This window comes from Ascidiella aspersa, chromosome 9 (assembly GCF_963924565.1).
Source record: "Ascidiella aspersa chromosome 9, kaAscAspe10.2, whole genome shotgun sequence".
Taxonomy (NCBI): domain Eukaryota; kingdom Metazoa; phylum Chordata; class Ascidiacea; order Phlebobranchia; family Ascidiidae; genus Ascidiella; species Ascidiella aspersa.
Window position 1 is genome coordinate 5,060,314 of NC_139455.1, and position 15,834 is coordinate 5,076,147.

The 15,834-nt window shown below is 40.4% G+C and overlaps 1 protein-coding gene and 1 pseudogene across 2 annotated transcripts in view; both read left to right on the top strand.

The window, feature by feature from the left end:
• LOC146132013 (uncharacterized) overlaps window positions 1-1,665 on the top strand; it is a 29,934-nt gene extending 28,269 nt beyond the window's left edge. The window contains exon 12 of the mRNA XM_083397093.1: window positions 314-1,665. Coding sequence (XP_083253219.1) covers window positions 314-1,033 — 720 coding nt within the window. The 3' untranslated portion in view covers window positions 1,034-1,665. The remainder of the gene's footprint in view (window positions 1-313) is intronic.
• An 8,046-nt stretch (window positions 1,666-9,711) lies between these two features.
• LOC146132014 (alpha-(1,3)-fucosyltransferase 7-like) lies at window positions 9,712-15,680 on the top strand (annotated as a pseudogene). The gene is made up of 5 exons (XR_014501684.1): window positions 9,712-9,956; window positions 11,141-11,347; window positions 12,225-12,390; window positions 13,579-13,748; window positions 15,003-15,680. The product of XR_014501684.1 is annotated as an alpha-(1,3)-fucosyltransferase 7-like (transcript).
• The last annotated feature ends 154 nt before the right edge of the window (window positions 15,681-15,834 follow it).

The window sequence follows — 15,834 nt, forward strand, 5'->3', positions numbered from 1 at the left end:
CCTCTTATTTTGTTGTGTTTTTTTAAAACTTGTATAATGCAGAAATTCTTAACAAACTTATCCCGTTAGTTTTAAAAGCTTCGTAATGCTCAATTAGCTCATGTAACTCGTTTTGTTTGTTTATTACTGCACATTGCGGGCTTTCTTGTCTCCTTTTTTTATAGTGCTCCCCTTCTCCAAATATAGCCACTTAGCCAGCCAAAATAATTTAGTAAACTTATCTTTTCTTTAAGAAGCTAATCGTATTTTTTAAAGACGTTCTTTATAGTCAATTGTTGAATTCTGCTCTCCTAACCAAATTTACTCATGTCAGAACTTCTGCGGGTGCAACCGGGACGCGTCTCCGCGTCGGCACATCTATGACGTCACGACGAAAAACGGGTCCCAGCCAGATGACGTCAACAACGGCACGACCGCAGCGGTGGCGCCGACGTCGCCGAACACGAATTGCAACAACTGCACCGATTTGCGTCGCGGCGCCGCGAACCGTCGCCCGTCGAACAACTTTACACCGACCGGCGTGGTCGTGCGTTGTTCCAGCGGCGCGCCGCGCGCCAAACGGTGTGTCCTGGTGCCGCAGGCGCACTCGGCCGGCGCCGACCGCCCCCACCACAGACTGAGCAACGCGCGGCGCCGTCGGCGCGAGTTCGCGGCCCGATCGGCCCTGAGCGGCGACAGTCTGCGGGAATTGGCGCACGCTTTGCCCGCCAGTCCGCCTTCTTCTTCGTCAGCGTCGTCGCTGGTTTACCAGAACGGCGGCTATTTCTACCGCAAGCGACGCCCTGGCTCTTCGTGCTTTTGTCGCCAGAACAGCGCGCCACCTGGTGGACTATCGCCAGTGCTAAACGGTCACTGTAGTCCGCGGCACGAGTCAGAGCTGCCTGACCGAGTTTCTGCGACAGGCGCCACAAACGAAAGCGCGGAAGGCGGACATAAAAACCCGACTTCCGCCAATAGCGTTAAAAAGGACCGGCGTCTCCTTACTAGGGCTTCCACGTTTACTTCCTGCTCCACACCGTACAGTCCGGCCTGAACCGGTTTCAACCAGTTTAGAGCCGCCGGCGCCCAACTCATCACTGTTAAAAACTACGCAACCCACTGAAGGGAAGGTGAAACGATTGCACCGCTGCTGTCTTCTCGTAGTGTAGCTTTAGGAACCGTAGCTGTGCTGCTTCCGCGTGTCGACGAAACTTACAAACCAAAGAGAATTGTGTAAATTGCAATTTATAGTTACCGTAGCAATATTTTACTCGATCGTGTGGCGTCCAGTGGCTTTTGTTACCATTTTCATTGTGACCTTGAAAATTGAATTATTGAGAAATTGCGACGAACTCCGCAAAAGTAGTAGCGGAAAAATAGAGCCCGCTAAAGCTATACTGGCGAAAATTTGGTGCATAGCCATCACGGATGTATGCCAAATTCAGGGGTCTTTCAAATGTTGATGTTTCTGACAAATAGAAGTTACATTGTATACAAATTTAAAATCTAGACTGGTTCGTTTAGAACGAAAACGTGTACAAGTGCAATCGTGAAAAGCATTTCTTGTTGTTCGTTTCTCACGTTCCCAATTGGCCTGGAAAAAAATGCACATCAAATATAAAGTTCACGAAATTTACAAATAAACTATGAATTTTAAGCTGTGGGTTCAAAGTCCTAGGAGAAATTTTTTTTCATAATGATCTGAAAACCTGTACCGTAGCCCTTGTTGAGGCATTATTGTGCTATTCTTGTAAACTACAGATTCTTATAACGTTCACACAGTTTAGCTATACTTTCGAATCTTGGCATTAACCCTAAAAATGTGTTTAACGTAGAAAAACAGTTGACTTGTTCCGGACGCACATTGAAAAGCGACATACATGCTTATTTCACAACAGTTAAGCGACTGGGTTGTCTGTACCTTCGGTTACTTGTGTACAATAGTCCGAGGGCTAGGGGTTGTTTTGGACGGCGGTGGGACATTCGTTTTAATTTTTTTTTATATGAGAACGGCATTCCTACTCTCGTTATGTAGTTGCCTGACTTAAAAATCAATTTGGTCCTACTCTAAATTCTAGATGTGTAGCTCCGGGCTCAGTATATTTAAAAACTTATACATGTTATTGACATTAATCTCAACCACAAAATTTGAAGATCCGGCGTGTGTAATTTTTGTAGTTAATTTGTCGGTGCAATAAGTAACATACTAAAGAATCAATGAACGTAAAGTGAAATGTGCGTTTTTGCACTTTTTTTTGTACCGCACTCCTGTTAACGGCCCGACCATTTGCGAAAACACCTGATCGCCCTCTTAACTCGTGCAATGTAATGTGGGTGTCTATTTACGTTGCTCGTTCTGCAGTCTCGCGAAGGAAAGGTGGCTCCCCACGGAGGTTTTCGTTGTTTGTTCCAGTGCGCCGTGGTTGATTCGTTTGATTTATCTTTATTTATTTCGCGTCTGTTATTCATTGACTTAAAGCCGCCGGTTTGAATCTGGATTTCGCGCTACTAGAGCAAGAGCAGCAGTGGTCTGCAAAGGCAAACAGTTGTTTACTTAAATTCGCTGAAGAGTGCTGTTGTTAGTTGTTACCAACTCGATTAAGGTGTTAAAGCGAACGGAATCCTTTCTTAGAATTTTTGAAAAAACACTAAGAAAATTCGTGGACCCAGCACATTTATTTATTGCCCTTCCCTCTTTTTTATTTCCCTCTGCATTTCGACAAACCATTGCTACGGCTTTTCATGATTGTTTGTTTAGATAAAAGCGTCGTTGCTATTTTTTCACTTGCACAGTGCTACACGAGATTTTAAAAGTGAAGGAGGTCCTTTAGTTAAGCAGCCGCATCGAATTTTGCTCTCTGCGCTTATTCTTTACTAAACCCCTTCTTAGATTTTTTTCATTTCTAAACCCCATCTAGATTTTTGATCGACTGTTTTGGTATTTCTTTAAGCGTTCGTGTTTTATTTATTTACATGCATGCAAAGTGACAGTTGGCTTTATACCTGCGATGAACGGCCTTATTTCGCCCCGCGCGTTTTCATTCCTCTTGTTAAAATTAGATTGTGCATTATTGTCGGTTGATTTGCATGTCAGCTATCCAACTTTTTTCTCGCTTTTGTGCCTTTAACCGCTAGACGTCGCCATCGAGTCGCTCCGTTATTTCTTTGCCCGTTAGATGTCGCTGGTGGTCGCTTAATCGTCGTGCCTTCCTCTTGGTCTCTCTTGTTCCGTGCACCATATACGTCATCAACGAATGATGACGTAATCATGTTAAATTAGTGTCTGCTGTTTTATGCTGGGCAACTGGATGTGAATTTAGCAGGTTCTTCTTAAAGTCGTGTCTGTAGCTGCAGTGTGACCGGATGGGCTCGGGAAATAAATACACATCAATAAACGCAGGCTTTTGCTTGTTAAGTTGCCTGGATTATTGACCTTTCGAGTGTATTTTTTGTGTGTGTTCGAGTCAGTAGTCTTCTTTTCGCTCTGCCGAACAAGCAAATTTTATTTTTCTATAGCTTTAAGTGGAAAACTTTGTGGTGCAATCGCTATTTCTGACAAACACAAGCAATACAAGCCGGAGCCGTTTATTGCACACTTGCTTTTGTTAGAATCGCAATATTTTACTGAAATTTTTCAGTTTCCATATACTTCTTACTCTAGGAATGTCCGATACTTGACATTTCATTCCGAGACCGATACCCGATGGTTTGGACAAAAAGTATGACGTTCCGATCCGATAGCAAATGACGTCATTACTATGCTTAAACAAGCAAAATAGATGAAATTACAACCTTCGACGTCAAATGTTTTCCAGGTTATTAGGGCAAATTCGCCTTAGCGTTAAAAAGTAGGGCTACCTCGAGTTAACCCACTATTGTTCGATAGTATTAACTTTAATGCAGAAATAACTGCGTTGAATCCCAAATCGTTGCTAAAATTCCTGTGGTATTTATGGTTATCGGCATCGATACAACCCTAGTATCGGACGAGTACAGATGCTACCACTTGGTATCGGTTATCAATTTCGATCTTGGACATCCCTACTTCCCACCAGGGGTTGCAAGTAGAAGAATGCTTTTTCCTGGAACGGTGGAAACTTATCTTACTGAAACGCACGAAAATTTTCGGAAAGGAAAAAGAGTGAAGACTAAAACATGCCGTTTAAAGCTGACCTTACAAAACCTGGGTTATCGCTCTATATAGTGCACATATAATTTCTAACTGAAATTTTGGTTTATTACCATTAAGAAGGTAGCGGTATGGGCTATAAAGGACTTGGCATTGTGTAAAAAAATACAGCGGACGCCGTTTCGGCAGCAATTTTTTGACCCTTCGCCGTTCCGGTCAATTCTTGCTTTTTTCACCACTGCTTCCTACAGCATTCCGGGAATATGCTCCTGGTAAAATTTAAAACAACTAGATTTGACTTTTCTCGTGACGAATAGGAAAGTTTCCGTATGGTTGTACGGCTGTTACTTCACTTCTTTTGCTGCCCGAAAGCCTATTTAGCAACGTAACCATGTTGTGTACGTATTATATTGTGCCGCGAATCCTCGCAGTAAAGCAATGCACTTCAATAGCAGGCCCGTCTTCGCGAGAGGCTGCTATTACTATTACGTTTCAGTTGAGCCTTCGGTGTTGTTGTGCGGCGACGTTGTACATGCTATTTTCTCGTTCTGTGATCGCCCTTTTCTTGATCTCTTGCGTCAGGCTGCTCCTCATGGCGCCGCGTCATTTCGAAACAAAATCGTTTAATTCAGTCAGTCTTGCTGGTCCTGTCGTGTTTTATTTGAGATGAGAGAAACAGTTTAGTGGTGACTCGCAGACAACAGAGAAAAACGTTTCTTAGTGTTTTTTTAAATGTAGATTAGACTATATGACATTCTACTGTATTGTTTTATCATTGATGATAGTTGCAGGTCGTGAGTTTTTAATGTTTGAAATAGGTTAATTCAGATTTACTAGCTTATCTTAAAATTTTAGGTTTCTCTCTTAATAATATTTAGAGTGGTAATATAAAGAAGTAGCTCTGTCCTGTGGCTGAGAAGTTTTTCTTCAAAAATCGGACACTTTTAGCTCTGCAAGTTGTGTGACCTAAAAACAGTGCAGCTAAAAGGCATTTGATCAGTGCTGTAAGGAAATAATTTTGAAAAGACCCAGTCAACTCCAACGTAAAATAACTTAAGTTCAAGTCAAGTATTTTCCAAAAAATGACCAGTCCAAGTCCTCGGTGTCCCATATCAAGTAATAATTAAAATTAGAGAAAGTCAACTTCAAGTCAAAATGTCACACATTGTCAGAATAATAAAACTTTCAAAAGATAAGATAAGATAATAACTTAATTTTATAAATGAAAATGCTTTATAAAAACACCCTATTTTAGTCCTTTGTCCAAACGTCAAGTCATTTAAAAAAAAGTGCACGTAAGCATGATTACACTCACTGTCAAGTCAACAATTCTGGTTAAACCAGTGGTTCTTAGGGAGTCGCGACCCCCATGGGGGTCACAAAGGGTTATCTGGGGATTCGCCGCGTAGGAAAATATATAAACTAAAAATTGAGCAGCAGAATGAGTAAAATCGCCTTCCCGTTGTTGCGTGTGTTTTAACGCGCGGAACATGGCTTCAGTTAACTAGACGTTTTTTTACAAATAATATAGAAACGGTTGCAATTTTTCAGTGTTGTAAACAAATCATTTCAAAATGACTTGAGTAGACGAGTAAAAAAAAAGTCGTCTATGAAAAACTTAAATCCAAGCCATATCATTTTGAATAAATGACAAGTCAAGTGATATAAGAGCAAGTCAATTTTGTCAATTTCATGTCATAAAAATTAAGCAATAAATTTTTCAAAATGGTAAACTCGACCGATAAGGAGCAATAACTCAACTAAAATATTAGAAAACCCAACATATAGCAAGCAATTCGTTTTCTGTGCAAAACTTAAGATAGATAACCCAATTTTATGATGAGAAATGTTTAATGAAAACACTTAGTTTCAACTCAAATCAGTCGAAAACAGTGGTTTAAGTGCACTTAGGTCCATTCATTACGAAATCAAAGATAATCCGATGTACGTGGCTAAGCTTTTGGCCAAAATATTTGTATTCCCCTACTACGTTAACTGCAGTTATTCTCAGGGTACTGGTTTGCAAAGTGTCATTGATAGGTTGGAGATTATTTTTGTTCAAATCTATCTTAACGATTCGACAGCCCACTTGAACAGTGTGAAACGGTAGACAAGGTCATTGAATTATATATTGACTTAATAAAGGCATACTGCATATAGTTTGTTTAAATATGCTGTTGCTACCAGCCATAGTATATTTGAAATAGGTTATTCTGGCATGTATTTCTTCAAACAACGTTTTGGCTTACTATACGGCAAGCCTTCGTCAGGGACTGACCCACATAGCCAACAGGACGCAAAAAATAAAATGCGTCTCGCACATTTTTATCTCCTTTTTTTCTTTCTGTCATTGTATTTTGCGTTCTGTTGGCTATATGTGTGTCAGTCCCTGAAGAAGGCTTGCCGTAAAGTAAGCCGAAACGTTGGTTGAAGAGTTATATGCCGGTAGAACCTATTTTCAATATATAGTTTGTTTGTCAACGAAAATATTGAATTCAAACTGAATTGGTTAAATTAAAAACAATTAATGAGAACATAAAGCTCACTCAATAATAATCAATTATTATGTTTACCTATTTTTGTATTTGGCACGCTATCGTCAGTCCTTAAGGGTATTCAAAACACTTTTGATGATACCTGGCGTAAAACATTTGTAGTGAGTTGACCCTTTTGTTTGATGTAACGTCTCGACGTAACTCATTGATGTCCAGTCAAGTGTGACCGATGCACAAAGCAGTGAGTTTTGTCGATTCTATTGGAACTTATAAGCGGTGAAAAGAAGTTTATGCTGTCAGGTGCTGAGATGTATTGATTTGTGACTGTGAATCTACTCGAGAACAATGTCAATTAAGTAAAGGGGCATGTAGTTAAGTTATAGGATTAAGTATAGGCCAGTTAGGTCACCTCTTTTCAACCAGACATCACTTATGGAAGTTTTAATGAGTTACTTCCGTTGTTGTAGGAAAGGCTACAATACAGTACAACGGTGTTCCGAAATCACGCTGACATTTCTGAAAAACTGCACCATGTAAAGATATTACTGTTAAGTTATTAGCTTCATCGGAGCCAACATTCCCAATTAGTAAGGTATTTTTATTTTTTTATGAAACTTTTCAGTCGCACAAGTTGAGTAAATTTAAAAATCGGTTTGGTCTATCAGTGGTTTACAATTGCTGGTCCGCAGAGGGCCTTACTTTATACCAACAGTATTTATTGTTGTTTTATTACCAATAGATAACTTTCCGATCTCCTAAAACCGTGGTTCTCAATTCGGGGACCGCAAAACAAACGCGAGTTAATGGCGCTCTTAATCGATGTTAAACAGGAAATAAAAACAAGCTCCTATATCAACGCATATACAATATGCATCTATAGTATGCTATACACATAAAACCATATATAGCGAATATGTTTAAGTGTGATCTCCCAATCAGCCCTACGAGCTCAAAATCGAGTGTCGAAAAAGTAAGAAAAAGTAAGATCAGTAAATCAAATAAAGTGCTTGTTATGCTGTACCAAACAAATAGACTCTGCCGAGTCTTTATTTTAATTGTACCGGTATTTATTTCAGCTATATATTGAGTTTACATAGCCGCTATAGATGCTGTATATTTATATAATTTCAAGATTCCTATAAAAAGAAAATGAGATACAACCATTCATTAAGGATTTTAAGCAGTTATAATTTCGGGGCTTTGAAAGATGCACGAAATTCCGCTTTGAATCATTGCCTTACAATGAATGAAGCAACAAAAGCCCGATCTGCCGAAAGCAACACACACGCATACAGAGGAAATGAGGATAGATGAACACGAGCACGAGCAGGGGCGCCCGCAGAAAATTTTCCAGGGGGGGAAATGAGGGGCGTAGCCAGAAAATCAAAAAAGGGGGGTTTCTGAATTTTCAACTTCGGGAATTCCGCTATTTTTCGTCTGACGTTATTGAATAATGACGTCATAAAACAGTGACAGGATGACATCATAGAATGGTGATTGCAAGACGTGAGAAAAAAACTAATCAGAAACAGCCAAATACGTCCAGCAAAAGCGACCACGTCGTGCGTCATCGACAATTCTGTCAGGTGCCAGCTGCGAAATCACGGTGTGCAATCGTTTTTTTGCTTCAGGCAAAAAAACAAACCAAGACCGTGAAATAAGTGTGATTAATTGTGGTAAAATCACACATAATTCGACTATCAGCAGCGCTGTTTTCAAGTTCCATGAACGAAACGAGCGCTAAATTACAAGCACGTCTTTCACCACCTGCAATACTATACGAAGATCGTTTTTTCCGGGTGTTATTATGCCACGATTAGCGCAACATCTGCGCCGAGAAGTGTGCCAAGTCAGCTAAATTACGAGCTGCGGTTGGGGGAAATAAGTTGTCTATTGCACACTTAGCACGTGGTCTTAGAGTATGCTTACAGAGCATAATTTTGCGTTAACCATCATTACTTAAAAATGGAGACTTTAAAACGCGCCACACGACAGTCACCATTATACCTCCTTTTAAGAATCTGCTTCAGTTAAACAAATGTCGATTTTACACCAACATCGGATTAGCGCAGAAACCGAATAGCGAGGAACATACTGCGTATAACTCGACGTTTTTTAGCGACAAAAAAAATGAAGGTTTGACTTAGCGTTGTCAATTGTCGAATACACACTTGCTAATCAGTCAACCTAAAATAATAACGAAAGAGAAAACTTCCAGCGTTTACGGTCGACCAAACAAAAGACGAAAAACGGCGTTTTGCGCTCGATTTTGGTTTCGCATTAGATTAAGCACGTGATCAAATTACTTAAAAAGCACGCCGCTTCGAACAGTTTGTTACGATGACAACGAACAAAAAACGATAATATCACTTACAAAAAGGGGGTTAAGAACTCCCGCCTCCCTGGATACGCCACTGGGGGGCAATGGATAATGTATAATATTTTTAAACTTCATAAGTAATATATATTACACTTCTAAATAATAGTAATAATTGCATTTTGAAATTCCAGGGGGGGGGGGGGAAGTGCCCCCCCTTTCCCCCCCGTGCGGGCGCCCATGAGCACGAGTAACCCAACCACTCTTTAAATAGAGTCGTTTGCAACCATCCTGTCTCTACTGTTCTCAATTGCCTAACGCTTAAATTCTACTAAAAGAAAACAGCAGACGGCCCGATTTCGATCAGTCGAAACAGAGTTGGATCAATTGTAATTTGTAATCGATGTAATTAATTACAGTTTTTAATGTAATTGTAATGTACTTAAGGCATTTTCATTTTGTGTAATTGTATATTGCTAAAATTTCGGCTCGATTGATATTGAGAAAATTGAAGTTTCAATAATGTTCAAAGCGATGAGACTTAAACTGTTTTCCATATTTCAGCAGCAATAGAAAACTTAGATCAATTGTAATTTGTAACTGATGTAATAAATTACAGTTTTTAATGTAATTGAGGCGTTTCCATTCTTTGTAATTGCAATTTGCTAAAATTTTAGCTCAATTGATATGGATAAAATTGAAGTTTCAATAATAATGTTCCACGTTGTTTATTTTCTTTGGGAAGCGACGAGACTTAAACTGTTTTCCATATTTCAGCAGCAATAGAAAACTTATGTAATTGCAATCGAACTAAATTAATGTAATTGATCCAACTCTGGTCGAAAGCGATGCGACGTTGCGCCCAGCACTTGTACTTCATCCTGCTGCTGCTTTACGTCGTCACGCTGGTCTGCTTCGACCGCAGGCTGTTTGAATGGACACAGTGGGCGCACAACTGGAAACGCACCAGGGCAAATTTGCAGCGGCACCCTGAAGCAAGGGGCATGTTTAACTTTAATCGACCCCTCCACGAAAGGTGAGCGAAGCGGGAACACACAATAACACCTATAAGTAGAGATGTCCAATAGTGTCGCATCAGAACCAATACCCGATCCCAAGTAATAGTATCGGTACTAGTCCGATATGAATAAGGACACACACACATATCGTCACGCTCATAACCAAATTGTCTAAGTCATTTTTTACACATTTTCAAAGTTTTTGCTTCAGTCACTCCTTGTTACCACCCTCATCCATAGAAAAATGTTCAGCTCGTTCTTAGGTCATTTTCCATGCGCTTGTGCAAACAAATAACTTAGGCACTTTTCTATGGATCGAGATGGTAACAAGGGATGACTTAGGCAATTTGGTTAGGAGCGTGACGATATGTGTTTACTAGCAGCTGTGATCTGGCCCCTTTGGAACTTGTTTTTGACCAACGATTACCATAGTCCGATATTAGGTTGGTATCGCTGCCAATCCGATACCAAATTAACATAGAAACCTTAGCCATGATTTGGAGTTTACCGCAGTTATAACCACATTTTAATGTTATACTATCAAACAATAGTACGTTAACAGCTAAACTCTCAATAGTAAGGCAATTTTGGTCTAATAACCCCGAATAAAGTGCATCTGAACGTTTCAATTTGATTTAATTTATCTGTTTAGGCCAGCGTTTCTCAACCGGTGCGCCATGGAAGGCTGCTAGGTGGGCCGCAAGCGTTAGTAAAAAACTTATCGAAATAAGTAAATTAATCGGAATAAGACTTTTATAGACAAAATAACGTTTTTAGTCTCAAAGGCTGGAAGTCCCTTTAAAGATATGCAACTATAAAACCCATATAATAAAAAATGCAGGCAATTTAAGAGAAATATTGGTACACCTCAAAAATTTCGCGCTCGCTTCACTCGCAAGGTGCGCCTTTATACGTTTCTAGGTGCGCCCCCAAGTATAAAAGGTTAACAAACACTGGTTTAGGCATAGTAATGACGTCATTTGGCTTCGGATCGGGTCGCGATGTCCTAAAATATCAAACGACTTGTTGCAAATTGGATGATTGAGATCAGGCCAAGTATAACATTAGAAACCATTTTTCTACTTGGCTCAATTTTAACTCACAAAACCCTTGAAATTGGCCAATTACAGTCGTTCAAACGCAAAATTAACGCACATTACTTATTTTCTTGAAAAAAACAAACGCCCCGTCTTTGCCGCAGTTCTTCGCCAGGCCAGTACACTCCCGTAATCTTGATGTGGCAACCTATCTTCGGCTGGTTGACCAACCATGCGAATGAGTGTCCCGGATGTGTGATGACCTACGACCAGTCGACGGTGACCTTCGCCGACGCGGTGGTCTTCCATTGTGTCGAGATTACTGACGGTGTTGGCGGGCTGCCTCTCAGTCGAAGAAACACCTCGTCCAGGTGAACTGCACATGACTTTTTGCAGCTGGGCGAACTTGGCGCGCCGAGTTAGTTTTGGGGCAATATCTACGAAAGTTGTGCCGCTAACAAGCTGCAATTTTTTGTGCAGTCCTTGTATTGGCTTTAGCAATCCAGCAAACACACTTTTATCAAAATATATTATTATTTATTTTTATAAATATTAATATTCAGCCATTTTAATACCTAAATGTCGAGTTTTGTCGCTGATTTTTACGATATAAACTACAAGGCATAGCCTTCAAAATGGTCAATATCAATTGGGCGAAAAAAAAATATTTACTTGAACGCAGTTCCGGAAGCAAGTCACCGGACGCCGCATTTAGGAGCGTTTCGGTGTACTTTAACCACTGCTTTCTGCCTTATGCTTTTCGGGATATTCTTGAAATTGAAACGATTTTGATTAACTTTGTAACCGTATTTTAGTATTTTTGCTGCAACGGAACAGGGGTTACAGTAGGTTAGAACAGTCCGGCCCGGCGTTTCGTTAAAAGAATTGTTGCCGAAGTATGTTTGGTTTGCGTTGAGCTTAGATTTCCGTTTCTTGTTGGATTGGCCAAACTTTTGATACGTTCTTTTGATACGATTTTGATACGAACTGTGGACCAAAATTTTACCTTTAGTTTAATTCAACGCCAAAGTGTTGGTATTTTTTTGCAGTGTCTAAGGGTTTTGATTTTTTGAAGTTGTGATGTTAAGCTTGGAAGTTTTGCCGCCCTAAACCACAGTTTGGTTATCTTTGTGACCCTATGGACTAACTTTTTTATTTATGTGCACTGAATCAGCTCTTTTCTACCAAAGAGTTTTTCAACATTTAAGAGGTAAAAACGCCGAATTAGTGACATCGCTTGCTTTCCAGATGGGTTTGGACATGCAAGGAACCGCCCTGGAACGTTCGGTATAGGTACGAAAAAACGCTGACCCCTTTAAACGGGGTTTTCAACTGGACAATGACGTACAGAACGGACTCTGACGTGCTGGCCCCTTTCGCGTACGATTTTCCAACCATAACTAGGTAAGAAAATGTTCGCGGCGTGTTGAAAGAACACTGGGTTGCTGGAAACCTATTCGGGACATACAAAAATTCAGTTCACTAAATTTTGTTTTTCCTGCTTTGGGTTGTTGAAAATTTAAAGCTTATATCGTAACTACAAGACAACCAAGGTTTGTTTTGAGAAAAAAAAAATTGGAATAAAGATTACAACATTGTACGGATTGTTCTACTTTTGTATTAAACATGCCGGGTCTTAGGTGGTCAGCAAAATTCTTTAAAAATAGTAACTAGAGTCAAAATGGGTAACCGACAACTCGACAAGTAATTGCGCGAAACTCGTTACTCGGGCGGTTTAAGAATTGGCATAATTTATTATTACTACTCACACCACATATGTCGCCCACAAGCAACGCATTCGTAAACACTGTCCCCTCTAATATTTCTCTTAAAACTAAAAAAATTCTTCTTGTATTGAGAATGAATATTTGCAGGCACGAAAAAAGCCTTCAGATATGATGTCATAAGTTACGTCACAAAGTATTGTCAGTATTTGAGTAACTTAAGAAGCGTGTTCTAATTGATCAAAATTTTTCTGCTTAAATTAAGTTAAAAGCGCGAAGCTCGTTGTTGAAATTAGAGTTGACAAAACCGCTTTTCTTAAAAAAAAAAAACGTTTTCCTTAAAAAAAGATTCGACGCAAGGCTACTTAAAAAGAATAACACTATATTGACCCCACAGTGCGATCTATGCATCAAGAAAAGTTCACAATCTTAAGCGAAAAAAAAGCAAACATTACGTTAATCTTGTTTATAAAATAAATTGGTGTTACTTACGATGAAATGCCCCCAATGCAACGACTTTAAAGATTTGCACAAACGCCTAGTTATATTTACCAAAAAAACAAAAAAAAAATTGCAAAAGTCCACTTTTGTGAGTATGATTCCACATAGCTTGTGGGTTTATGAAACAAAGAAAAAATATAATACAGCGCATTTAGGTTAAAACCATTGTTGTGAACTGTTTTAAATGGAGTAAAGACACACGAAAAAAACTTCGCGCAAAATAGCTCAACTTAAGAACACTGCCCACAACTATTGAACACCAAACAACAGCAACCCGTTGTTTTCAACGTCGAGCGCATTCGTAAAAATATTAACGTAAAACGATCATTTCAATACGTACAAAATAAACTCGGCACTTGCGCAGGGCGGAACTGCAGCGTGTCATCAAGGCCAAAGTGGCCAAGTCGCTCGGGGCTTGGGTCGTTTCAAACTGTGACGTGTCGGAACGCCAGAAACTGGTCGATGAGCTGCGAAAGTACATCAGCATCGACGAGTTCGGGCAATGCGCCAATCGCCGTGTCGCTTCCGTCTGGAGCGTCGTTTCCAGGTATTCGTCCATAGCGCAGTGGTCTCCAACCCTTTTATTAACCGACTCCAATTTAAATAAATTGAAATGGTGTTTACACGCGACGCCAGTTTGTTTCCCGAAATAAGAGTCCGGTGTTGTAATTGCTTGAGTCAATGACTTGACTTAAGTGCACTTAAGTCACTGTTTTGAAATGGCTTGACTTGACTTAAGTCTTTTGGGAAAATGACTTGACTTGACTTAAGTCTTTTGAACAAATGACTTGGGTTATAATTAAGTGTTTTCATTAAGCATTTTTCGTAAAATTGGGTTATTTATCATAATTTTTGCACATAAAACAATTTGATTGCCCTCTTTTGCTTTTTGCTATTTTTTATTTAAGGTATTGCTCACGAACTAGTTTACCCAATTATAAAAGCTTAACGTGTAATTGTTTATAACAAGGACTTGACCTGGAATTGACTTGCTTCAATTATGAATTGACTAGGACTTGACTTGTCATTTGTTCAAAAAGACTTGACCTGGACTTAAGGTATTTTACAAATGACTTGACTTAGACTACAGTTATTTTACAAATGACTTGACTAGGACTTGAGCCATTTTTAAATGACTTGTTTACAACACTAAGAACTAAATACCACGAGCGATTGATTTTAGGCTCAAATTGTACACAATTCCAGCCAACTGTGGCCCTACACATGTCTACCAAAATGGGAAGTTTCAATTAACACATGAATTTAAACTTACCCCATATGAATCACAAAACTTTTAATTTACTTAAAATGTAATACACTGAGAAACTACTAAAACTTCAGAAATTGCTGAGTGATGGCGACGCAATTGAAGTTTTAGGCAACCCCGCATGAGGTCGCGACACACGGATTGGAGACCATTCATCTAGAGCGGTGGTTTCCAACCTTATTTGGCTTGCGGAACCCCTCAGAAACAATAAATACTTTGCGGCACCCCTACTAGAATTTCGTTTAATAATTCACTAAATGTCACAATAAACGAAACTGGAACATGAACTCAATGTTTTGATTTATTGTACTATAATCGTACACGAAGAGTTGTAGGAGACTTACCAATTGAGCAGATATCACACTTGTTTAGATTTTCCAAATATCTTTCCCTGAGCATTATAATAGCTATATAAGTAGAAACTAGCAGCTTATAATGTTGTTAAAAATCTACTACAAGATCTACTTTGCGTTGGAGAACTTGCGGTGCAAGTAATGATTTGAACTTGTAACCTGGACGTCGCTTTTTCGGCAGATACAAGTTCTACTTCGCACTGGAAAACTCGCGCTGCAAGGATTACATCACCGAAAAGTTCTGGTACAACGGCCTCGGGGGCCAGGCGGTTCCGGTGGTCATGGGGCCGTCCCGGGCCGACTACGAGTTGGTGGCGCCGCCGCACTCGTTCGTGCACGTCGACGACTTCGCCAGCGCCCGCCAACTCGCCGAGTACCTGATCAAACTCGACCAGGACGACGTCGCCTACTCAAAGTACCTCGAGTGGAGGCTGGACTCGGACTGGAAAGCGAAAAGGCTGAGCGCGATTCCGAAAGAGTCGTCTGCCTTTAGAAGATACGCTGAGGACCCGGGTAACTCCGGAGTTTGTGGACTTTGCTCCAAACTGCTAGACTCCGCGCGGAACAACGCGACACCGCGCGTAGTGGACGACCTGGACCAGTGGTGGTTCGGACGGGGCTACACCAGCGCTATGACGCAATTCCCGATTTGTGACGTCAGGTCAGGCGTCAGCGGCTACTCAAATCACTGGATCGTGACGGCGAGCTACTCGGGTGGGTTTCTTCTGGTGGCCCTGCTGATCTTCTTCTTTCAGCGCTTCTACCAAAGCCCCTACTTCGCGCGTTTTTGTATCCGTCGGGGTAAACGCTGCCCCATCTTGTAACCCTGGGCTGCGGAGTCGGTTAGAAATAAACCGAGTCCGACTCCCGAGTTCAGAGTCCTACTCCGGCCAAATCTGCGTTTTCGAGTCTCTATTCCGGCTCAGACTCCACAGCCTGTATTTCGCCAATTTACGTAACTAAATACAGTGGATATACTATAGCAACCCACTTATATAGGTGTTATATAATTA